Below are 27248 nucleotides of genomic sequence, written 5' to 3' on the forward strand. Positions count from 1 at the left end.
TCCACAATTTTTTTCTTTCTGTGAATTGGCAGTTTGTCCTGTCTTCAAACGTGCTTTTCTCCAAAAATATAAGTGACATTTTGTTTTCTTTAAATATATTTTATTGTAATAGCATACACCAATAAAATTCAATGAAGGAAAGCTCGACTGGTGTGTCAGCTTTTATTGCATAACATTCATCACTTGTGCACAAATTATGCAGAGCTCAAACTGTATATTCAAGATTCAATGCAGCAGTCAGAGTGTGGCTGTTGTTTAGCCTTGTCTTTACAAATGTCATTCTCATCAGTTACATACAACATTAAACAGCAGTTATAGAAACACATCAAACAGACACTGTGGCAGATGTTGGAAGAACAGCATGATTATCGTAATTTCAGTTTTCTTTTTTTTAAGCAGCATCAGCATCAGCAGCTACAGTATAATTTTTAGCAGGTCAGGTTATCTACCAGCCCTGCAGTCAGACATACAGCATGACCTAACAGACTAAATACAGGGAGAAATATCCATGTCCACAGTGTCTGAAGACAAAAGCATCTTGACACCAGATACTGAAGGTAGGTATGAGAGTGATTAGAGTTTTTAGACGTTGGCCTTTGTCAGATCTTGTTAATGCAAACATCTGGGTTTCATGCTCACAGTATCACACTGCTCCCAACTTGCTGAGCTGCCAAGATGTGGCACTATCAAATACTTAAGTAATAATTTATTTACAACAGGAAGACTAAAAACAAACTCTCCAGCAAGACATTATTAAACTTGTCAGTCTATGCTGAAAAGTGGACTAAATAAAACTAAGAAACTATGTAAAGCTATGTCCACTAAAGATCAGGATGAAAGAGTAAGAAAAAAGTCATAGCAATTATAGGGTAACTTGTCTGTGTCTGACTGATGTGTTTTTAATAATTTTAACCATTTTATCAAAGGAATATAGGACTGCACACTGTCAGATGTTATATGTGAGAAGACAGAGCTCATTGTTGGTTTTAGTTTCTGTACGTGGAAAGTTAATAGTACAATTCATGTAGAAAATTACTGAAGTTATTGTTTAAAGTTACATATGCATGTACATGCAAATGAGATCAGTTTTAGTACATGGTATTTTATGGATATGAAATCTCAGACAATGCAATTCTTAGTCAAAACTGAATTGTGGTTCGGGGGTCCCTTTTAAGGCTGCCGTGTCACAGTAGACCTTCTCCAGCTTAAAGCTACAGTATACAAGTTTGTACTGGCACCACTTCCGACATGTAAAAAACAACTTTTAAGCGAGGCTTATTTATTTTAATTCAATATTTTCAGAAGGATTGTGGTGTTGCGTATATAAAGAGTAAACCACAGCTGGTTCAGAACAGCGTAAATTGATTCTACTGATAGTTTAAGTTCCACATTGTAGCTAAAAATGTGAATTCCAAATAAAAAAAAAATAAAAAAAATCATTACTTCACTACTACTTATTCCAAAGCTGAGGAGCTCCAGTGTCAGTCAGAACCAGTTACATAACACAAAACTTTTACAATATTATCCATTTTGTTGGTGAAAATAGCAAAATCAACAATGTGTTAAATGAGTGAGTAGAAGAGTGGCAGGTCTGAAAACAGTTGCATCGTGAAGACAGGTGGAATTCATATTACTGTCATCTTCTTCCACACTCTCGATCTTCTGTGCACTTCTTCTGTGCGTGCGTCAGCAGCACGTTGACCGTCAGGGTCTATTTGCAGTTCAACAAGCTGTGACGAAGTAAAGTGAAAGGCATTAGCTACAGCTCCCTGCTCAATCTGATGTTTTTTGCATTACAGGAGAGCCAGTGTGTTCGTGTACAAAAGAGGAAAGAAGAAGTGCGGGAAATGAAAGGCAGAGTGAGAGAGAGCAGGTGTTGGAGTGGTTAATGGCTGATAGCGTGAATAGCCAACGTTGTCCGTTCCTGATTAGGGGAATGAACTTCTCCTTTGTCTCGGCGGTCAACAATAAACACCCAGCCGCACTCTAAACACCATCCCTTACGCGTCCCTCGCAGACGCCTAAATATTTAATGAGTCTATTCCAAACTTCCTTCTCTCTGCTGCCAGGCAATTTAGGGCTATTGACAGTGACTTAACCCTGTGGAAACATGGGGACCATCTGTTGTGACCGCCTTGCACATTCAGATCCACAAAAGACAGCACAGCAGTTTTCACAGAGGCCTACCACAGCACACTGTGCAGGTAAGTGGAGACAAGCGAAGACAAATCAAACCGGTTTCAATGTTTCTTTTGCAGTTCATTCTTTGCATCATTGGGACTCTTCCTCACATGCACTGTGTTATCACCGGCTGTGCACTCCTCACACCTCTCTCCCTTCAGGGATTAAGGGGCACATATTGTTTAGTCTCAACTCATTATAGATGATGTTTTCTACCAATTCTAGGAGCTTATAAATTATTTTCATGACTGAAAAAAAATGACAACTATTCCGCAAAGTGGAAAATCCGAACATCAACTACTCTACACTGCTGATATACAGAAATATCTGAGTCATTCAGTCGACTCAAATGAGGAATTTCAACGAGCATAAATGCAAATATATATTTTTTTCTCTTTGTCCTCAATGTTGTTTTAAAGTACTACATATGTGTGTAATTTAAAGGCAGACAAAGAGAGAGCAGGTGGAGCTCAATGCATTCCTAACACTGAATGGCTGAAGGTACATAGGACACAGGTGGATGCTGGGATGTGAAATGTACGTGCTGCCAACAATTATACCTGTTAGCTATTAAAAGTGTGTAGGAGATGGCATTGACCGAGCTCATTTCAGAACGTGTGAATACATTTAATGATTTGCAATCAAAGCTCTATTTCACATCAGCAGTGAGAAATCAGTGCTGGGTCACACACCCCTGACAGTACAGAGCAGCCACCACAAATCCGAGACCCAGGGCTTAGGTTTTTTTACTTGAAAATATAGTGCTGAGAACATCTTCAGTGTCAGCACAATATATGACTACTTGGGATTTAATTGGATAGTTGGATAGTTCAAACTAGTTCATTGTCCTCATGGTTTGGTTAACTTTTATAAATAGAAAAATCCAAGTGAACCTAAATGCATCATAAGAAGACAGATGAGACTCCTTAGTAAACAAAGCTGGAGCGATAATAATAAAAAAAGAAAACACAGGGGAGGTGAATATTCCTAAGCTGAGTTAAAAATTTGTGAACAACTGCACATTTGGTATTTGTTGATAGACGTGGTGATCATCTGGACAATCTGCACTGCAAACAGCACGCTTTGGCTAAACAGCTAGTTGACAACTCATATCAATTCCAAAGTTTAAAACATTGTTGGATATTTGTTGCATATATGTTTATATATCTAGCTGATCACATTTTCACCAAAACACAAATAATTCTAGGTGATCCTCATCTGAGTGCAATTGCTGTGTTTAGACCAGAGCAAACAAAACCTCACAAAGGGTGAAAATAGTTAAACCAGACTAAAGGAGGTAGGTTTGAAAATTCATTTAGTTACCAATTGATTAAAATTCTGTTCTGTTGTTGTAACATTAAAAAAGCGAATGGGATGATTTACAATCATTTAAAACCTATTTTGACAGTACTAAGTACTAATACTGAGAGAACTGAGTGGGCAAAATTCTAGTTCAATTACTTAATAAAATAAAGGTAATTTCATCAAATGTGGTTTATAATATCAGAAATGCTTGCACACAAAGGATAAGGCCATTACTGAATGGCTGGGATTGAATCCAGGTGCTAAACTGATCTGTCCACAGTCCACCTCTGTCATGCACTGAAACATATTTGGTGTATTATGGGGTGAAAATATGACAAAGGAGGCCCTGAACTGTTGGAAGCCCACAGGGAGCAAGAATGGGAAAACCTGTCTCCTTAGAGTGTTGTTAAAAGAAGAGCCCAGTGGTCCCAACTATTTTCAAACCTGTTGCAGGCATCAAATTCTAGATAAGCAAATACTTTCCAAGATACACATTTTCTTCCAGATTGTAGTAGTTTTGTAGTACCTTTTTATTTTTACACCCTTCTCTGCATATATTAACTATTATTCTAAGTTTAAAGACAAAAACTCCTGATGAGCACTGTACAGACTCTCTGTGTTAGGACCAATACTTTTTACTTTATATATGTCTCCTTTATTTTTTTATTATCAGAAAACATTATCTATGGAACCAGATGAAAATAATCAGTTAATCGGGCTTCAAGCATGTCTACAAGACATAAAGGCCTGGATGTCCCATAATTGTTTACTTCTAAACTCAGACAAAACTGAAGTCATAGTATTTGGGCCCAAAAGTCTCAGAGATATGATGTCCAACCATATTGTTACACTAGATGGCATAAGTCTGGCCTCCAGTACTACTGCAAGGAACCTTGGAGTTATTTTTGATCAGGATCTGTCCTTTACCTCACATATAAAACAAATCTCTAGAGCAGCCTTCTTCCACCTACGGAACATTGCCAAAATTAGAGCATCATGTCTCAAAATGATGCCAAAAAACTAGTCCATGCATTCGTTACTTCTAGGTTGGACTACTGTGCTGACATTAGCAAGAGAGATCATATTTCACCTTCACTAGCTTCTCTCCATTGGCTTCCCATAAAATCTAGAATAGAATTTAAAACCCTGCTTCTTACATATAAAGCTCTAAATGGTCAAGCTCCATCATATATAGAAGACCTCATAGCACCATATCATCCCAGTGGACCACTTTGATCTCAGGATGCAGGCCTACTTGTGGTTCCCAGAATTTCCAAAGGTAGACATGGAGGCAGAGCCTTTAGGTATCAAGCTCCTCTCCTGTGGAACCAGCTCCCAGTTCAGATTCGGGAAGCAGACACCCTCTCTACTTTAAGTCTAGGCTCAAACCTTCCTCTTTGTTAAAGCTTATAGTTAGTTATAGTTATGCTGGTATAGGCTTAGACTGCTGGGGGACCCACCCCCTGTTGCACTGAGCTCCTTTCCTCTCTCCTCTGCTCTCACCCCACAATTACCACCACTGTATGACATTAAGTTTGTGTGTTTATGCTCCTGTAGTTGTCTTTCTCCTTTTGTTGCTCTTTTCTTTTCTCTCTCCACTTTCCACTCACCCCCCACCCCGAGCCTGTTTCTGTTTCTTCCATTAAAGGGAGTTTGTCTCGCCACTGTTGCCTAGGGCTTGTTCAAGGGGGAATTGCTGGGTTTTTTCTATACATCTTTATTATCTTGACTTTTTTCTTTAAAGTGTCTTGAGATGAATTTGTTGTGAATTCGCGTTATATACGTAAATAAAGTTGAATTGAATTAAATTGAATTACCTGATGGTCGGAACGCAGTGAGCTGCACCACCTATTAAAATAAGAGACATACATAGCATTCAGTCATATTCAGTCGGTTTGCTGTCTGACAATACACTGGACACTGACAATGCACACAAGTTACTTACTTGGTTACCTGAAGCTGGTTTCAAAGAGAAACTCACAAAGCTCTCCTTTCTGAAACTCTCTGAAAGACAACATTTGTATTTAAAGATGGTGCTTTATTTGTTTATGCAAAGACAAAGATGTACAGGCAACACAAAAAGAAAACTTTATAGAAAAAAACAATAAAAAGACAAAAGAGTTGTCAGTATGAATGGCTTTGGTTCTTTCGGTTTGCAGATTGTCTTTATTTGCCCTTCTGCTCAGGAACAATCAGGATAATTGAACAATCAGCCTTGTCTCTGTGGGACAGACTGCTTCCGATGGCAGAAACTGAATGAAATCTTCAACTTGATGTCTGTTCAGAATTACTCACTTATATCAGTCATAAAAATCACGGCTGAAAACGTGGTTCCAGCACTGATGAGCATGTACATGTAAAACATGAAAGATAGATTCTGTAGTTTTGGTGGTATTTTTATTTTAAACCCCATTAATCTGCAAGAAAGGCCAAACATCACTAGCTTGTTCTTTCAATACATTATTTAATATAACAGGGATTTAATCTAAAATGTGGGAGGAAAAATATTTAAGGTGAGAACTAGAACTATAGGTCATTGCATCTGTGATGTAACATTAATTCTGTTTCCCGTACCGAACGTGAACAGATAGCTGCAGAGACTATGAAACGATTCACTCTCCTTGGAGATTTTTTCTAGACATTTCCACAGAAAAAGACAAATTCCTGCAAAATAATCTGACTTAACCAAAACTATAAAATTAAACATAAACAACTGCCGCCCACTTCAAGTCAGTATTTCTTAGGTGCCCCTTTGATAGCGGTTCCAGCATAGACTCTGTGTGGATAGAGCTCAGTCAGCTTGGAACATCTGGACACTGCATACTGAGGCAAACTGGTGATTTAGTAGATGTGAAGTATTATGGTCCCAGGTCTCTCTTGCAAAGCTGATTTCCTGATTACATAAAGTGTAACGAGCTAATTAACTATAGCACAAAGTACTTCTTCTTTGCTCACAATACGGAACATGCAATGCCATGCAATTCATATTTTGCAGAATTTTTCTAAAACTATGGCAGACATTGTCCACGTGTAGCCACCAGACAAGCCAACATGCGTCTGTGGCCTGTTTAAAAATACACAGGTCACTGAAATTCTCTCAACCATGTTGAAATATTTTAGAAGGTATTTTCCATGATGTTTCCAAAATCTTACATATTTCTGCTGTGTCACACTTTGGTTTAACCTCAGTTCAGCCCTTTAGTAAAGAAGGGCAAACAGAATATGCCTGTTTACTTCCCACATCAGCTGACGGTTACTGGACACAGCTTACCATTCTTAATGACCAGTGACGTGGAAGTGGAGCTGGGGGGTCCAGAGGTCTCACTGGTTTCTGGGCTAGAGGGGATTGGAGGACCGTGACCCCAGGAAGTAACTGGGGTCCTCTGGGAAGGCAAAAAGCTGGTTGGCTGGGAACAATTCTAAAAATACATCAGAGTTTAATTAAAAGTGTCTCACAATATGTGTACTGGTCAACCACACTACTGCTGTCCTAAAAAACACCGACAGTAAGGCAGTAAGTCAGAATTCCAATAAACCCACATTTGTAAGAAGAATTACTTTTGTGTCCTGATGGAGCTGAATACTGCTGTGTGCTCTTTACTCACTCACCGTGAAAGATAAGGCCTTTCTCTTTTCTTTGATCCTCTTTATGGCATTCCTCACCTAAATGAGAAACAGCGTTTACACCCACTCACATACAGCACAAAGATACATTCTGATATTGTGCTGCAGTGGCAACAGACGGCAGCATTGACAATGGGCTGAATGCCTTCTTACCTCACTGTTGTAAACAGCATACACTAAGAAGATGTACAGGCCCTGTGCAGAGGAGACAGGCACAGTAGAATGTGAGATGGAAAGTGGAAAATCCATTCATACAGCTTTTATTGACAATATAGATCTTCATCAAGTCCTTTTAGTGCCCCACTCTGCCAACTCAGTCAAATCACGCTTTTCTCTTTCCCAACAAAAAGAGAAGCACAAATTGCAAAATACCTTTTCATGCTCGCTGTCTGTGTGGTTTTCTATGCCCTTTTGGCACAAACTTCAGTCAGGTTCAGCAGGGCGTGGTGCTCCAATCTCATCTCAACTTAACTAAAAGTGAATCTTTTGAAGTGGGGATTCAAAAGTGTGTAAAACAGTGAGAGTATTGCCATCACAAAGAAGGACAAGATGTGCTAATCTTTAAATGTTGGGTTGCACATTTGAGTCCATCTCTCCTGCCGGGCACTCATAGTGATGCACTTGGAGAAAAGAGAGTTTGGGACGAGGACTGACAATCTCCTCGGATGAAGTAAACCAAACCAAAGTAAACCCACAACACTGACCTCAACTGAAGGTCATCAGAGAGATACTGTAAATTTGTGGGAGGGGTAGCAAATCTGCAACCAGCTTATTTCATTCTTGAAAAATGTTGATTGATGATTGTTATATACAGTTTTCAGAGCTACAGTACGACCTACTAAAAGCTACGGTCATTATAGTCGGGTTAATGACCATTAGTTTGGTATGGACCATGTTGCGTGCACTCATCTTGCTATTTATGTGGGGATCCTTTGTCAGGGCGGCCTCAGATGCACACTGTGGGATATTTCAAACATTCAACACAGACTTTTGCTTGTCTGGAGAACAAACATAGACTTGCATGAGTCTCATAGAGAAAAAAGTCTCATAGGAAGGTGGAAGGGGTGTTGGACAAGACAAGACACAGGAGACCATGTTTTGACTCTACTGCGAGACATTGTTTAAAACAGCATGAAACATGCGGTTACTATAATGCAGTTTAGTAACCATGTACTGTATGAAAAGTTGTTCACACAGCATCAAATGTTCTGCACTTATATAGCACTTTTCTACCTATTGGCTCTCAAAGCACTTTACACTGCTTCTCATTCACCCATTCACACTCACAATCACACACACACTCATACACCAGTAGGGGTGTACACTCACCAGGAGCAACTAAGTTTGGGTTCAGTTTCTTGCTCAGGGGCACATTTGACCAGAGGCACCAGGGATTGAACCAACAACTGTGAGATTGGTGGAAAACCACTCTACCTTCCTGCCCCACAGTCGCCCCAGTCTCCTATACTTACGCCAAAGTGTGCTTGTAGCGCCAATATCAGACATCATTGTTTTAATGGCATCAAATAGTGGTGCTCCTGGAGAATCGAGCAGACGGTTCGTAAGAGATCTGATGCTAAACAGACGCCCGAAGTTCACCACCAGTCTGTTCTCGTTTTTAGTCAATTTTCCCAACTCAGCAACACACCCGCTGAGAAACCAACTCTGGTAATTGGCAGCTCTATAGTCAGAAACCTGAACTTGAAAAGACTCCAGCGGCCGTAGTCAAATGTCTCCCTGGGGCCAGAGCGGGCGACGTTGAATCATATTTGAAACTCCTGGCTAAAGATAAACGTAAATAGAGTAAGATTAATATTCACGTGGGAGTTAATGACGCCCGATTAGTAACTTTGCCAAAACAATGTCGGACTCTGTAAATTTCCCTGGACCCCTGCCAAATTTGACCAGTGACGACATGTACAGCCGCTTGTCGTCATTCAACCGCTGGCTGTCTAAGTGGTGTCCAGCAAATAATGTGGGCTACATAGACAATTGGAAACGTTTTTGGGGAAAACCTAGGCTGATTAGAAGAGATGGCATCCATCCTACTTTAGATGGGGCAGCTTTCTTATCAAGAAATATGGCTGTTTTTTTTAGACAACCAAAAGTATGACAATCCAGAGTTGAGCCAAGGATGCAGAGATCCAGTCCTACATGTCTCTCTGCAGTGTCCTTACAACCGTCACCCCCCCACAACTCCCACATACCTATAGAGACTGTGTCTGTTCCCCGACCAACTAAATTACATAAACTAAAAATGACAACAAGAGGAGTTAATCATAATAACTTAATAAAAGTTAAGACTACTCCTCTATAAGGATAAAACCCCAAAACTATTAAATGTGGATTATTAAATTTCAGATCTCTCTCTTCTAAATCTCTGTTAGTAAATGACTTAATAAATGATCATCGATTCAATTTATTTTGTCTCACTGAAACTTGGTTGCAGCAGGAAGAATATGTCAGTTTAAATGAGTCAACCCCCCCCAAGTCATATTAATTATCATGTTCCTAGAAGCACAGGCCGAGGTGGAGGAGTAGCAGCAATCTTCCATTCTAGCTTATCAATAATTCCTAGACCTAAACATAGTTATAACTCATTTGAGAGCCTTACTGGAAAACTCAAAAACCACTATTATTTGTTATCGTGTACCGTCCTCCAGTTCTTTATTCAGAGTTTTTGATTGAATTTTCTGATTTTCTATCTGATTTAGTGCTTAGTACAGATAAAGTCATTATAGTGGGTGACTTTAACATCCATGTAGATGCTGACAGTAACTGCCTGAGCACTGCGTTTAATTCATTATTAGATTCAATTGGTTTTTCCCAAAATGTAAATAAACCCACTCACTGTTTTAGTCACACGTTAGACCTCGTCCTTACATATGGAATTGAAACGGATAATTTAACAATATTTCCTCACAACTCTCTTCTGTCTGACCATTTTCTAATAACATTTGAATTAGTAGTTAGGAAAAAATTCCACTATGGCAGGTGGTTAAGTGAAAAAGCTGTCAACAAATTTAAAGAAATTATTCTTTCATCATTTGCTTCACAGTATGTCAATACAATGAAAAGTAGCCTCCTTAATGTTACTCCTGAACAAGTAGATTATTATGTTGACAATTCTGCAGCCTCACTACGTATAATACTCGATAGTGTTGCCCCTCTAAAAAAGAAGGCAGTAAACCAGCAGAGGTGATCTCCATGGTATAAACAAACACACAACTTAAAACAGGCAACACGAAAGTTAGAAGAATCTCATTTAGCCTAGAAAAATAGTTAAGAAATGCACAAAAAAGCTCTCTGTGATGCCAGAACAGCATATTATTCATCATTAATAGAAGAAAAAAACAACCCCCGGTTTCTGTTCAGCACTGTAGCCAGGCTGACTAAGAGCCATAGTTCTGTTGAGCCTAGTTTTCCCTTAACTCTGAACAACAATGACTTCATGACTTTCTTTATGAATAAAACTGTAGCTATTAGAGAAAGAATTCACCAGATCCTCCCCCCAAATATTACAGATAGTTCTTCACATACAGAAGTGCTAGAAAAATCGATAAGGCCCCACTCCCTGTTAGACTGCTTTTTACCCATAGATCTCTCTGAGCTAACTTCAATTATTACCTCATCTAAACCAACAACCTGTCTGCTAGACCCTATTCCAACTAGACTGGTTTACCCTTAATAGATATGTTTGTATTAGATATCATCAATCTATCTTTAGGAACAGGCTATGTACCACAGGCCTATAAGGTAGCTGTAATTAAACCACTACTTAAAGGTTTTTGTCTTTTAGGTGTTTTAGCCAATTAAAGACCAATATCTAATCTCCCCTTTATTTCTAAAATAATTGAAAAAGTAGTTACAAAACAATTATGTGATCACCTTCATAGGAATAATTTGTATGAAGACTTTCAGTCAGGATTCAGAGTTCATCATAGCACAGAAACAGCACTGGTAAAAGTCACCAACGATCTTCTCATGGCCTCAGATACTGGACTCATCTCTATACTTGTTCTGTTAGATCTTAGTGCTGCATTTGATACCGTTGATCATAACATTTTATTACAGAGACTGGAACATGAAATTTGGATTAAAGGAACTGCACTAGGTTGGTTTAAATATTATCTGTCTGATAGATTTCAATTTGTTCATGTTAATGATGAATCCTCCATGTACACAAAGGTTAGCTATGGATTTCCACAAGGCTCTGTGTTAGGACCAATACTTTTTACTTTATATATGTCTCCTTTAGGCAACATTATTAGAAAACACACCATACATTTCCACTGCTATTCTGATGATACCCAGCTATATTTATCTATGGACCTAGATGAAAATAATCAGTTAATAAAGCTTCAAGCCTACAAGACATAAAGGCCTGGATGTCCCACAATTTTTTACTTTTAAACTCAGACAAAACTGAAGTCATAGTATTTGGGCCCAAAAATCTCAGAAATATGATGTCCAACCATATTGTTACTCTAGATGGCATAAGTCTGGCCTCCAGTACTACTGCAAGGAACCTTGGAGTTATTTTTGACCAGGATTTGTCCTTTATCTCACATATAAAACAAATCTCTAGAACAGCCTTCTTCCACCTACGGAACATTGCCAAAATTAGGGGCATCCTGTCTCAAAGTGATGCAGAAAAACTGGTCCATGCATTTGTTACCTCTAGGTTGGACTACTGTAATTCCCTACTTTCAGGATGCCCCAGTAACTCCCTAAAGAGCCTGCGATTAATCCAAAATGCTGCAGCAAGAGTGCTGACTGGAAATAGCAAGAGAGATCATATTTCACCTTCACTAGCTTCTCTGCATTGGCTTCCCATTAAATCTAGAATAGAATTTAAAACCCTGCTTCTTACATATAAAGCTCTGAATGGTCAGGCTCCATCATATATAGAAGACCTCATAGCACCATATCATCCCAGTAGACCACGTTGATCTCAGAATGCAGGCCTACTTGTGGTTCCCAGAATTTCCAAAGGTAGAATGGGAGGTAGAGCCTTTGGCTATCAAGCTCCTCTCCTGTGGAACCAGCTCCCAGTTCAGATTCGGGAAGCAGACACCCTCTCTACTTTTAAGTCTAGGCTTAAAACCTTCCTTTTTAATAAAGCATATAGTTAGTTATAGTTATGCTGCTATATGCTTAGACTGCTGGGGGACCCACCCCCCGATGCACTGAGCTTTTTTCCTCCTATCTTCTCTCCTCTTTCCCCGCAATTGTCACCACTGTATGTCATTAACTCTGTGGGTTTTCTCCCGTAGTTGTCTTTGTCCATCTCTGTCCCTCTCTCTGTCCCTTTCTGCAGGTGTCCCTGGCTTTGAAGCTGTGTGTCTTCCAGCTTGCAGGTACTGGTCCTACCAATCTGCCCGATGTTTTGTTGTTGCTTTTTGTTGCTCTGTTCTTTTCTCTCTTCACTTTCCACTCACCCCAACCGGTCGAGGCAGATGGCTGCCCACCCTGAGCCTGGTTCTGCTGGAGGTTTCTTCCATTAAAGGGAGTTTTTCCTCTCCACTGTTGCCTATGGCTTGATCCAGGGGGAATTGTTGGGTTCTCTTCAGACATGTTTATAATCTTGACTTAATTCTGTAAAGTCCTTGAGATGTCTTGTGAATTAGTGCTATATAAATAAAGTTGAATTGAATTGTACTTTAATATTAGGTTAGTTTCAGAGATTCACAATAACAGTTTTTCTTTGTTCATATCAATAATTTAACTAGATAACCATAAAAACATTAAATCCCTCATTATAATACATTAACATTAACACATTAAGTTAGGGCTAGGTACTAAATAAAGATGGTTAGAGTTAGCAGAAAAGTTCAATTAGACTTTATTTATACTGCCAATTCATAACAAAGTGATCTCAAGGCACTTTACATAAAAAAGTCAAGACTATACAGATATATAAACCCAACAAATCCCCCTTGAACAAGCCTATAGGCAACAGTGCAGTGGAAAAACTTCCTTTAACTGAAGAAACCTCCAGAAGAACCAGGCTCAGGGTGACCGGCCATCTGCCTTGACTGGTTGGGGTAAGTGGAAAGTGGAGAGAGAAAAGAAAAGAGCAACAAGAAGCAACAACAAAACACTGGGCAGGTTGGTAGGACCAGTGGCTGTGCACTGGAAAGCTCGAAGTTGTGGTTTGTCTTAAAAATTAGTACTTCCTTAGTGCCATATCGCATGTCACATGATGTGCATCAGTCCAGTGTCATCTCTGTTTGACACTGTGTGAATGTTTTATGTTTTTTGACCTGTCCGACTACCTCAAATGTTTAAGGGTCTAAATACTAAATATATTGCCTGATACAAATGACCTACAACATCATATTTGTACAACATCATACTTGTGAGGACAGTCTCTATTCCAAAAACCACTCACTAAATATAAAGTGACACACTGATTACAATGTACACAGTGGTGATAAGAAAGACTAAGAGGGGAGGAGCTGATTGGCTTCTGTTGCTGAGTCGTCAGATTACACTCGAGAAAACAGAGATGGCAGGAATTCAGGGCCTACTGTCTGCCAGTTTGGAGCAGATGGGGTGGGGCCTACTGAGACACAGTGTTCTGATTACCTTAGGGCGATTATGGTGATAATCAATGTGAGTATAGTATCAGATACAGGGGGGAAGGAACATACTGAAGGACATTTTAGGACACATTCATCTAACTGTGACTGCTCAGATTCTCTTCTCTAGATATTTATGAATGTTTTCTGAGCTAAAGGCAAACTTCCTGTGCTTCATGTGCCTCTGTGGTGGCTTCTCATCAAATGTTGTGTCTTTCTCTGGGGAAACAACTTTGTTTAATCTTAATTTTGTTAATGCTGAAGTTGTATCAGGCTTCAGTTTATGTTGCAGAGAACTGTGGTTTTATTAAAAAATTTTAACAGCATGAGAAAAAACAAATCTGTTCTTTTTTTTTGATGAGCATCAGTCTAAACCTCACAAACGGTGGGTATGTCCTTTTGCATTCGACACACTTTCTATATTTCTGCGTTAGAGGAACAGAGGCTTTCAGTCAGTATAGACCATTATAGAAAATATTTGTGAGAACATGTTTACATTTCGTTGCACAATGTTCCAGTAGCTAATTACAACATAGCAAAAAAAACATTTCTACTTTAAATGCACATATAAATGTTTATATTTAAATGTTGCACATATTCCCTTTATGCATTAATCAAAGTTCAGATTAACAAATGTTTATTAGTGCATGACATATGTACATGGTAAATGATCTGCACTTATAAAGCACTTTTCTACGCTTTACACTGCTTCTATTCACCCATTCACTCTCACAATCACACACACTCACACACCGATGGGAGAGCTGCTATGCAGCTGGCCAACACTCACAGGAGCAACTAAGTCATAACAGCATTAAATTTGTTTTTGCTGTCATCTCAAGACATGTAGGTTTAAGATTCAAAGTTAAATATGAATTCTGAATTCTATTCTATTCCTTCTATTCTGAATTTTGCTATTGTTTTATAGTATTTAAATTTAGATATGTTAAACACAGCACATTTTGTGTCAGATGACCCAAACTTAGTTAAAAGTTAAACACTGACTGACTTGCCCAAGGTATGTCATGTGAGATGCAAAAAAAAAAAATTATGAGTTTATTATGAGCTGTATTATTTGTTTAAAAGCATAAATGAGTATGAAACCCAAATAGCTGACTATGGGAGAAAGCACAACTCTACAGAGTTGAACACTTCATGAGCAAACATACTGTAAAGAGGTTGTTCCATGAGATGCAAACTCTTCATCAACAGTAAGAATAAGAAAAAGATTATAAACTGATGAGACCAAGATGAAACTCAAAAGAAATGGAAAGATTAAAGGGTGGAGGAAGAAATAATCAGCTAAGGTTATAAGTGCATAGCTGCTTCTGGAAAAGGATCAATGATCTTTATTGATGACATAACTCATCACTTATAAGTATGTACAGGAAATTTTTTAAATTTAACTTTACCCTAAATTGTAAGGCAAACATTCTAAACTTCAATCTCATAGTCATCTTTTATTCTGAAACCTCATTGTCTGCAATGTACAGCAGAAAAAAAAAGATTTGGGCTTGTCAGATTTGGGCTTGAGGACTGTATGTTGAATTTCAATGGAAATTATTCTATATTTTCAATTCCTGTGTCCATTTAGTTTTTCAGAGGGAACTTCTGTTTAATGAGATACAAACTGAGCAGATCCGTAAAATAGAGTTTATTTTATTGAAATAGTGTATATTTCATTTCTAACAATATTTTTCTTTTTAAGGAAATGTCCCAGTCCCTTCTTGTTAAAGCGTTTCTTGCAACATAGCTCTCAGGAGAATTGGTCTGATCCTAAAGCTCCCTATACTGGTTGATACACAAACTGTAATTTGCAAACTAAAGCAGATGTGGAAGCTTTAATGACAAATGTTATCAGAATCTGAGGCCACAAGTTATTATGTTACTCTTCAGCCCTGTTTTAATCTACTAGGCCCCGTTTTCTTGTCACTCTCTTTCTTGCTCTCTGTTGATCTATAAGAATATTTTTCTTTTCTGGGCAGTTGGTTTTTTTTTTTTACTGTTTACTGTAATGTATTAAGAAGGAAACAGGCTGGCTCAGTGTTATCCTCCTACCTACATGAGGAAGAACTCCTACTGTAGTGTTATCTGCCCTCAGCTGGACACTGGCAGTAAATCTAAATTAACTAGCAGCTCTCTGGGGGTCACCCAGGGGCTAGCTCATTTTGATTAATTGATTAAAAGACCAGGGAAGAAAATAGTAGGGGGTGGATGGGAAGAGAAAAGACATAAGGAGAACGATATGAATAGGTAGAAACACCAGAACAGTAAATGGAAAAGTGGGAAGTAGAGGAAGTGTGAGAGAAGGAGTGGAAGTGAAAGCTGTGTTATCATGGGAGAGAACTGGAGGAAGATGTGGTATGACCTGACATTCAAAGAACTCACTGTGGTCTCTCACACACACACGCACACACGTGCACAAACACACACATACACAATAAAATGACTGAATAGAAAACATATGAGCATGTAGAGCTGCACATTCTGTGTTTGCATTAGAGGAAGAGAAAGCGCAAGACCTAGGACCACATACTGTATGTACAGAGGGGGAAAAAAGCAGGCTTTGCATTTTCGCATCAATCTGGCTCATCGCAGATGGTTTATCTGAAAGATATGTCTAATTAGAAGTTACAAGAAAAGTGCAAGTTGTACTGGAGTTATTATTGCAGTTTTTTAATTAAGACTATGCCGACAAACAAAAAAGCCTGCTGACTTGTGATCTGGGCATAAAAGGAATACAGCCAGTGCTTAGAGATCTTCACCAGGCGTGGCCCCCCCCCCAGCCACCAAGGGGCACCCTGGTGCCGGTCCCGAGCCATGAGAAAATGGGAGGATTGTGGCAGGAAGGGCATTCGGTGTACAAACTCCAAAATCAACGGAATCAACACTTCTCGCTGTGGGAAGCCCTGAAGGGACAAACCGAAACCTGTCCTTTTTTTTTGACCAAGTCACCTTACAGACAGTTTGAAGTCATTTTGCAATACAATAAAAACAAATCTAAAGGGTCCATTATCTGTAATCGTTTATCCTGTGTAAGCTTTTTGGGGGGCTGGAGCCTATCCCAGTTGTCAAAGGGCAAAAGGCAACGGTCCACCCTTGACAGGTCTCCAGTCTGTCTCATACACAGACAGACGACCATTCACACTCATATTCACAGCTATAGGTAAGTTTAGAGTCACCAATTATCCTGCCATGTATGTCTTTGGACTGTGGGAGGAAACTGGAGGAAACTGAGACAAGCATGGGGAGAACATGCGAACTTCAAACAGAAAGGCTGCAGACCAAAAGTGGGCGACTGTGGTGCGGAAGGTCGAGCATGTCGAAGTGTCTTTAGGCAAGTCACTTAACCCCAAATGAGTTTCCCCCAGTGAGTGTTGGCCAGCTGCATAGCAGCTCCCCCATCGGTGTGTGAGTGTGTCTGTGCTTGTGAGTGCGAATGAGTGAATGAGAAGCAGTGTAAACTGCTTTAAGTACCAATAGGTAGAAAAGCGCTATTTAAGTGCAACATTTTCCGACAAGGACGCAAATCCACGACATTCTAGCTGTGAGACAGCAGCGCTTAGTTTTTTTATCAGGTGAACTTTATCTCTAAATAAGGCTGTTTCTCTCTGCTGGTGACCTGGGGAAAGTTATTCATACCTTCATTTCATCCTGTCTGGATTACAGTAACTCATTATTCTGCGTTCTATTAAACTGCACTAAACTGCAGCTGGAGCCACAGAAAGAGACCACATTACCTTAGTTGAAGCATCCCCTCACTGGCTTCCCACTGCTCATCCAGCTCAATCAGCTAAAAAGACCCCTTTAAAACTACCTTATAACTGATTTGTATGATTCTATATCTTTTGATGTATCAATTATGGAGTTTTACTTTTTTATTATAGAATCGTACCGTCTCTCATGTTCTTTTTCAAAGCACTGTACAGTAACTATATTAAAACTTCTCTGGAAATAAAGTTATTATTATTGTATTTTTAAAGGAAGGGCCTTGGGCATTTCTAAGTCAATCATTCTGTCCATTCAACACCTCAAAATACGATTTAGTATTAGTCTTGCTGCTTGAGCGTAAGTCTGATTTTGTCTCCTGCATCTAGCGTAATATGCCATCAGGTCAAAACCAAAACTTTTATCTGTGTGTCAAATAATAATGAAATTTACTGACAAATGCTCTGTGCTGTTTGTTACAGCACGTATAAGCAAAAGGTTATGAAACAGAGAAAGAGACAAATTGTGACCTCTTTGGCTTTCCACAAATTCATCTTATCTAACTAGTAAGAAATTCTTGCCATGCGATGCACTAGAATGCATGACAAAACTGGATGTATTATGTACTACTGTCAATTGTATGTTCTGAGGTGGGTTAGTAATTTACACAAATTTAATGAAAAGAAGGCTGTTGCATTGTACTATATGCTACTTATCTACTCAACCTACAAAACCTCTGCATTCATAAATATAATACCATTATAATAGCAGGTCCAGTGGTGGAAGACGTACTCAGGTCTTCATTACAGTGAAGAAAATGTCTGTTACCAGTGTTCTGCATTCATGTCTTTACTTAAATAAAAGTGCAAAGGTACCAAAAGTAAAAATACTCATAATTGCTTATTGTAAAATAGTCTATTTAACTATTTCACTGTATGTACTAACATGACGTTAATCCATCATCATTATTATTGCTGATTAGATTTTGAAATATTGTGAAACTGCACAAAAGTGAAGCTGTGGTAAGTAAAATGATTTGGAAATGCTCAAAGGACTGATCCACTGAGAGGAGCAGTGAACAGAAACAACCCAATGTCAGGAGCTGCACTTGTGTTGTGGTACCTGTTTTTGTCAATACAAACCAAAGATCATAACAGTTTATGCTGTGTTCAAACGCAATATGATTGTTTCGAAAACAGGAAAGGAATTAATCAAAAAGGAAAAGCATAAATTGAAGAAAACGGGTAGAGGAATTCTGTTTACACTGGGTTTCTGCGGGTTAAGTTACTGTGGCTAATTAAACTGAAGGCAAACACACTTAAGAACTTGTCTGGAACAACTGGAAAACTATAGCTAAAACCCTCAAATTCAAATGTTCATGTGCCAAAACAAAGTGGACAGTAGATTTTGTAACCTAGCACTTTGTCCATAAAAAAAAAAAAAAAGCAGAGAAGATAACTTTATTAAAAAAAAATTCTATTTTGAAAAGATGATCCAAAAGGCAGCAGCTCGCCTCATTTTTAATCAGCCAAAAAAGACTCATGTGACACCACTTTTTAGATCTCTACACTGGCTTCCTGTAGCTGCTCGCATCCGGTTCAAAGCTCTGTCTCTTGTGGTGGTCCCAGCACCGCACAGAAGACACGAAGCAAGACGTTTTAGGGCAATGATCCCACGATGGTGGAACGAGCTACCAAACTCTGCACGCTCAGCAGAATCTCTCCCAATATTAAAAAAAACTGCTGAAAACTGCACTTAAATCTCTTTTAAACAATAAAAAAATTAATTAAATAAAAAAATAATTAAAAAAAAATTCCTTTCTACTCTTTCTCGCACTTGCATCTCGTGAACTGATGGGACTTTGCTTTGATGTTTTCTGCTTGACTTAGATCTTTGCTGCCTTGTACCGCACTTGTAAGTCGCTTTGGATAAAAGCATCTGCTAAATGACTAAATGTAAAATGTAAACGTAATAACCAAATCTTTGAGACCGACTGACAGAGACTGGGTCATAAGACTTAAGACTACAAACACACCAAACGATAACGCCGACTGAGCCTGACTGGCATTGACAAAGAAAACACCTTCCAAATTTGAGACCAAACTACCATCCTTACATTCATTCAGTTCAATTCAATTCAACTTTATTTATATAGCGCCAATTCACAACAAGGTCATCTCAGGGCACTTTACAGAATAAAGTCAAGATTATAAAGATATATAAAGAGAACCCAACAATTCCCCCTGGAGCAAGCCATAGGCAACAGTGGAGAGGAAAAACTCCCTTTAACGGAAGAACCAGGCTCAGGGTGGACGGCCATCTGCCTCGACCGGTTGGGGTGAGTGGAAAGGGGAGAGAGAAAAGAACAGAGCAATTCATCCATCCACTTTTTTTAATCGCTTATGTTGGAGCCTATTCCAGCTGTCATGTCAGGGCTGACATGGAGAGACAATTCCCAATAAATTTTACACTTCAAGACATTTTTTTTGTCCTCCAGTTCACCTAAATATATTAATTTTTCTCCTCTACCCTGCGGAAACCCATATAAGCACTAGAACATGCGGGGCCCACACAGAAAAGCCCCCCACTAGAGACCACCTACATAGCTGAGAAGGCAGCAACTTTTACCTCACTCCTATCTTGCTGCCTGCACATTTTTTATCAACTGCAAATTATAGAAATCAAAATACATTTTCTCGACTGAGACAAATCATACATATTTTTTTTGTCCTTTCTGCTTATCCCAAGAGTTCAGGGTCGCCACAGCGGATCATTGTCCGCATGTTGATTTGGCACAGTTTTTACGCCGGATGCCCTTCCTGACGCAACCCTCCCCAATTTCTACCGGGCTTGGACCGGCACTGCACAGCTGGGGAGGGGAATGGGCTGTTAGGGGTTTACCACTTGCTTATAATCAAAACGCTTGCTCATTTTGATTATAAGCAAAATGAGCTTATGCTGACTCAGGCTGCTTCTGTGATGTAAGCTCCTAACCATCAAATCCAAATCATATTACATGTCTTTGTTTACCTGGAAAGCGTTGAGAGTAATGAAGACATAGGCAACAACTACAGACAGATGGACCAGCACTCCACACACCCAGGTCAGACCCAGCACTGGCAGCAGGATGAGAACTGGACGCATCACAGCCCTGCAAACACACACAGAATGTACATTGTAAATGGTAAATGGCTGCTTATATAGTGGTTTACAACATTGCTTCTCATTCACACACACACATACCTATGGCAGTGGCTGCCACGCAAGGTGCTAACCTAACTCACTGGGAGCAACTTGAGGTTCGACACGTAGCAAGGAGGGAATGGGAATCGAACCACCGACCGTGTGGTTCGTGGACAGCTGCCTTACCAACGGAGCTACAGCCATATGCATGAATCCTAAAGGTTAATAAACTACTGTAAAGTGTATGTGCATTGATTGCACAAACAAAATCTCAAATACAGATGTACAGATGTCTGACAATTATGTCTCAAGCTGAAACAGAACTTCACACAGCACTGTGTGAGAGAAGGATCAAGCAAAGTGGAGTTTTCAAGGTATTTTGATGACATTTTCTTCTTGAATATTTCCTCCTTGAATCCTTCAGCTATAGATTTTTCTGTCTACCACCGTCATACTCCTGTTCCTTTGCAATCATCTTTCAATGATCCTGGCGCTTATACGGCCAATAACCATTTCATGGGGCAAGGCAGAAAAGGTTGCCTTTGTTCAAACCACTATTGTTGTCACACTGCTGCACCTGGGTAGAGAGATTGAATTTTCAAACTGCACTGTGTCTGCAAGGACAAAGCCAGTGCTCACTTTCCTCTCTTCCCTTTTATTTTTGAAAGTCATTTTCCCTCTAACCTCCTGAATTCACACAACACTCTCGGGCTGGCACATGCATCTACTTTCAGTCTGTTTGTGAGGGAATGAAGAGATGCAGCGTGAGGAGAATGCTGTTGTGTTAAAATTTGATCAGGCTAAAACAAAATGTGCAATATAAAATTCTGAAGGTTGGGCTGAAGGATGACTAAACTAACCATAGTCAATCCTCAATAATAAGATTAATAACAGCTACTATTTCTACTGTACTGATCTGTGAATTAACAGCTTGTACCTGCAGACTACAACTGTACCTATCATTCAAACCGCATAGACATCTTATAATGTATTTACATAAAATCTGTTGATATAGCGGAAGAACAAAATGGGAAAGATTAGATGCATTTATGCAAAACATATATGACTGGACAAACCAGCTGATGAGGGTTCACCTAAATGAAAAACAAGCTACATTCTGAGTCTAATTACAGATTATTTCTTTAAATTTGTCCAAGATTTGAGAGTTTCGCTTTCAATGCATATTAATACATTTTGCCAGAAATCATTCTGCTGCAAGATAGTTGCATGCAGAATATGTGGTTGTGCAGCTGGAATTTTGCATTTATTACTATGCTGTTGCAGAATTACTAGAAATGTGTCTACTATCATCCTGTAACCATAGCAACAGAAAGAGACTTGACATAATAAAACGGGAACTAATGTTTGATCCTCAGCATCTTGACTGGCAGTTATATCATATGTATGTAAGATGAAGCAGTATGGTTTTAGTAATAAAGAAACATTTGGCAATAACAAAGCAGCTCTTCTAAAAAGATCATCAATGAACTGTTCTTACGTAAAAGATATTGTGTGTGTCTGTTCAAAGCCTGATTACATTACACTCCTCTCCAAAAGTTTTAAATGTAAGGAAAATTTGCTTTTATTTGATGATTTTAAGACCTTGACATGTTAAACATCATGGAACAGAAGAGCTTTTAGATCCCTAAATCAAAATTTAAAGTGCGCAAAACTATAATAAATTAAGTAAATTGATGTACAAATCTAAACAGTGTCTAACTGTAGCCTCCCTAAGTTGTTTGGTTGAACAATGTTTTATTTCTTCAGTCGGGGCAGGTTCCTGCGTTTGTCATCACCAGTTCATTTGATGGGTTCCTTTGGTGAGTTGACAGTGTGTTTTAAATTACTGTCTTACTGCATGATTATGCTCCTCACAATTAGTTTTGATGAATTTCTCTGAAAAGTACGGACAAATTGTTTCTGTTCACCACCTGGACTTCTTCTGGCCTCTGGTGAAACCATCTCTGGATCCCCTCCAGTTTGCTTATCAGCCTCAGCTGGGGGTGGAGAATGCTCTCATCTACCTGCTACACCGCATCTACACCCACCTAGACAAGCCTGTAGGGTCTGTAAGGATTTTGTTCTTTGACTTCTCTAGTGCTTTTAACATAATCCAGCCTGTCCTGCTGTGGGAGAAATTAAAGAACATGCTTGTTGACACCCCCATGGTTTGCTGAATTTTGCATTCCCTCACTGACCGACCCCAGTAAATGTGTCTGCAGAACTTTGTGTCCGACATTGTGACCTGCAGCACAGGTGCTCCTCGAGGGACATTTCTATCTCCCTTTCTCTTCACCCTCTATACCTCTGACTTCAGGTACAACTCAGAATCCTGCCAGCTTCAGAAGTTTTCTGATGACTCTGCGGTTTTTGGATGTGTCCAGGGTCTAGAAATCATGGAGTATCTATCAGTAGGGAACAGTTTGATTAACTAGTGTGAGCATAATCATCTCCAGCTCAACATCAGTAAAACAAAGGAACTTGTGGTGGACATTAGGAAGACCGGGAATCCTGAAAATCCTCTCTCCATAGGGGAGAATGGATGGAAGTAGTTTTGGAGTACAAATACCTGCGCGTCCACCTGGACCGGTCAGTTTATGCACAATTAATATAGAGGAAAACGCAGAGTAGGCTGTATTTTTTACTAAGGGGACTAAGGTTCTTCAACATCGGTAGCATTGTGCTGCAGATGTTTTATGAGTCCGTGGCAGCCAGCTCCATCTTCAAGGCTGTGATTTGTTGGGGGAGCAATATGAAGGTGGCAGACAGTAACAGACTAGATGAACTAATGAGGAGGGCTGGTTCTGTTCTGGGGGAGAAGCTGGACCCTCTGCATGTTTTGGCTGAGAGGAGAATGTTGTCCAAACTCCTCTCGATCATCGACAATCCCTCTCACCCACTACACTGTGTGCTGTGCACAGAAGAGCACTTTCAGCCAGAGATCTGTATGGTTTGGATCATAAGCAGATCTTTTCTTCCTTCACACTTTGAACTTTCCATTTCTTTGGTAAAGGTATTTTGTTTCATCAGTCCATAAAACATTTGTGGATTTTATCCGTATGTTTTTTGCTAATTCCAACCCGACTTTCCAGTTCTTATAGCTGGTGAGGGGTTTTCATTTTGTGGTATGGCCTCTGCATTTCTGCTAATGACGTGAAGTTCATGCACATCCAGGTTTTACCTTTGACCTTGTCCCTTGCACAGAGATTCCTCCTGATTCTCTAAATCTTGTGAAGACAGTGCGATGTAGAGGGTGGGATCTATGTGAAACTGAGAAGTCTTCCCAATTTTTCTGAAATTGTTTCAAAATTTTTCGCAGATTGGGGAACCTCTGCCCATATTTACAGTCAAGAGGCTCTGCCTGTCTGAAATGATTCTTTTATATCCAGTCATGTTATTGACCTGTTGCCAATTTACCTAGTTAGTTTTCAAATGCTCCTCCATTTGGTTTTATTTGCTTTTCCAGACTTTATATTTTTAGATGTGTCTTTTTTAGAATTGGGGTTGTAACTGAATCAAAAACCATGTTGAATTTGTTTAGACACCATGAAAATAGCAGCGTTTCTGTAATATGTTGTGATGTGGTAAACTAACAGATGTCCATTTAGAAATACCAAAACTAAAAATAGGTTCCTGGGCCAGTCATGGATGTGTTTTCAACAAGGTCCTTTAACAAAAGTAAAAAATGTCCACGAGTTACAAAAAGGCCTTCAAATAGTCATCAGTATTTAGGCAGGCTTAGTGAATGGCAGAATGTTTAAAACGCACTCTTGCTCTAAATGTGATAGTTTAAACACTGATCGTGTAAAATGTTTAGAACATGGAACACAGGTTGGACCCTGGCTGTAGCTCAGTTGGTAAGGCAGTCATCCACGAATGACAGGGTCAGAGGTTCCATTCCATCTCCCTCCTGGCTTACTTGTCAAATTGTCTTTGGGCAAGACACTGAACCTCAAGTTGCTCCTGGTTGGATAAGTTGAGGTCCTTGCATGCCAGCCACCGCCATTTGTGTGGGGATGGTTGAACTTTGTAAGGTGCTTTGGATAAAAGTACTATATAAGTACGCATCTTTTTATCCTACAACCTATCTATAACTATAAACTAACTTCTTAGTTAGTTTTAGGACTGCACTGATAGCCAAATGGTTACACAGCTTTCTGAATACAGTACTGCAGCGTCTCAGGTTCACATCGGACCAGGTACCTTTGCGCCACGTCATTTCCTGTCCATCTCCTTTGTTTTCTGTAATTTCATCACTTAAAAAGAACTTTAAATAAAGGCTCAGGTTGCCAAAAAACTGTTGCTTAAATAAAGATTCTAGTATTATCTCCCCACAAGGAAGGTTAGACCCCATAACTTGAGTTTTTTAACCCATTCCCATAAACAGTCATGCACATTTAGTACCCCCTTTTTTAATTTGGTGTTTTTTGTGTAAAAAAAATGAAACTCCCCTGATTATCACGGGTCTTATTATTAGACAAACTTACCTCAGATGAAAAATAATATAAAGCTTTTTTTGATTTGTCATTATTCATTTAACAAAAATGAAGCCATAAAGTCAAAAACATGTGGGTAACACTAAGTACCACTTTACTGCTTCCATAAGATTTAAGTGGGGAAGTTGCAACAAGGTGCTGTCTTAATTAACTGTCATTCAGCAGGTCTGCAGACATCTATAAAAGCAGACGTTTGGCAGTTTGCTGGTCTGGAGCATTCACGTGCGTGTTAGCACAATGCCAAAAGGGGAAGACATGAGCAATTGTCTTAGAGAAGCAATTGCATCTGAACAAAGCACATGACTTCTGGAAGATAGTTCTATGTACAAATGAGACCAAAATGGAGCTGTTTGACCTAATGCCCAGAGCCATGTTGGTAAAAACCAAAGACAGCATTTTAGCAGAAACTCTTCATACCCACTGTCAAGCTCAGTGGTGGAGAGATGATTTGGGCTTGTTTTGCAAAGTGACCCAGTTCTTTACTGGGGCATTTTGCAGTCATTGAGTCAATCATGAACTGTCGATACCAGAGGATTATGAGGATACAGGCAAATGTGAAGTCATCTGTCTGAAAGCTAAACCTTGGCTCATATTAAGTCATGAACAGGACAATGATCCAAAGCAGAGCAGTAACACATCATCAGAATGGCTGAAAGATAAAAGAATCCAGGTTTTGGAATGACCTAGTCAAAGTCCAGAGCAGATGCTCAACAACCCTAATCAACTAAAGCAGTGTTGTAAAGAAGAATGGACCAAAATTTCTGATTAAGTCACACAGGAAACAATTACTTCAAGTTACTGCTGTTAAAGGTGGATCTACAATCTACTGAATCATAGTGGCACCATGTTTTTTTTGGCTTCATTTTTTTAAAATGTTCTTTTAAGGTTGTATTTGCCTAATACCAAGACAGACAATCAGATGATTTTATTATGTTTTTACCCAAAAAACATAGAATTAAAAGGGTGTATTACCTTTTCCACATGACTATACTATTCGTTTTAGTTTTGGGCAAACTCACAGACATATCGCTACTGTAGAACCTAACGCTAACCATCATAATTAAAAACCTAACTCTAGATCTGATTCTCACCTTAACCCTGAAAACAAGTCTTAAATCTCAGAAAGCCTACTAAAGTTGTGAAGACCGGCGACGATGTCCTCACAAGTGGTATCAAACTCAAATTTGTCCACATAATGTAACACATGCACACACAGACAGGCTCATAGTTTTGTTGGGACCAGGTGTTAGACTGATAAGCCCTTACTACTCCCACAGCAGACTCCCATCTCTCACACTGTCTCTATTGACTGTTCTGTAGCTGGCTCGACCAAAAAGGAAACAAGTATGAATGTCGATGAGAGAGAGTGAATGTGAGAGAGCGTGGGCTCATAAAAGAATATGAGAAAAAAAGTATAAAAGAGAACAGACAAAACAGGAGCGGAAGAGAGAGAGAGAGAGAGAGAGAGAGAGAGACAGAGAGACAGAGAGTGAGAGGGAAAGAAAGAAGGAGAGCAGCTCACCAGGTGAGGTCAAAGGTCTGCATCTTCGACGCTGAGCTTGGACTGAGCATCTTAGCTCGACGATGAGCACTGGAAACTGTCACCATGACAACCCGACACAGTACAACTGCATTGACCTGCAGGCAGAGGACAATAGCATCAACATGGCCTCCAGCAAACAGTAGAGTTGCTGCTGCAGATCCACTTGGCCTCTAGCTTACATGTAGAGGAGGGGACATTTACCCTTCTGCAGAAAACCAGTGAACAGTATTTAGTGATGTACATTATTTCATTAATAAAATGGAAAAAAGTAATGTCTCAGTCTTCATCTCTGTGGCATTTCCTGTGCACGTTGTAATGTAAATGAACCCTGCTATGTTCTTATGTAGGATTTCTAATGTAATGTATTCTGTGCACTGTATCCTTGAGGTGTAGCAAAAAATGTTAAATGCATTTCCATCATCATAATAGAGCACTGAAGACAGGTTTTGAACATGTTATTTCCATTCATGCTGGGGTACCTAACATTCTTCTTCTCTGCCTTTTGGTAGTGTACCGATGTGTTTCTTGGCATGCTGCATCCACCCCTGCAGATTGAATGGCGTAGGATCCAAGCATCGGTGTTCAGGCAGGTGCAAGTGCAGGTGTGTCCTTGTGTTTGCGATG

At 39.4% G+C, this 27248-nt stretch overlaps 1 protein-coding gene across 3 annotated transcripts in view; it reads right to left on the reverse strand.

The window, feature by feature from the left end:
• Window positions 1–148: 148 nt before the first annotated feature.
• Window positions 149–27248, reverse strand: part of adgrd2 (adhesion G protein-coupled receptor D2) — a 49741-nt gene continuing 22641 nt past the window's right edge. For all 3 annotated transcript variants that reach the window (XM_067519970.1, XM_067519969.1, XM_067519971.1), the window contains 8 exons: window positions 26604–26719; window positions 20433–20553; window positions 7264–7305; window positions 7096–7149; window positions 6758–6905; window positions 5432–5490; window positions 5304–5334; window positions 149–1730 (listed from right to left, as the gene is read on the reverse strand). In XM_067519970.1, coding sequence (XP_067376071.1) covers window positions 1723–1730; window positions 5304–5334; window positions 5432–5490; window positions 6758–6905; window positions 7096–7149; window positions 7264–7305; window positions 20433–20553; window positions 26604–26719 — 579 coding nt within the window. In that variant the 3' untranslated portion in view covers window positions 149–1722. The remainder of the gene's footprint in view (window positions 1731–5303; window positions 5335–5431; window positions 5491–6757; window positions 6906–7095; window positions 7150–7263; window positions 7306–20432; window positions 20554–26603; window positions 26720–27248) is intronic.

This window comes from Channa argus, chromosome 11, assembly GCF_033026475.1.
Source record: "Channa argus isolate prfri chromosome 11, Channa argus male v1.0, whole genome shotgun sequence".
Taxonomy (NCBI): Eukaryota; Metazoa; Chordata; class Actinopteri; order Anabantiformes; family Channidae; genus Channa; species Channa argus.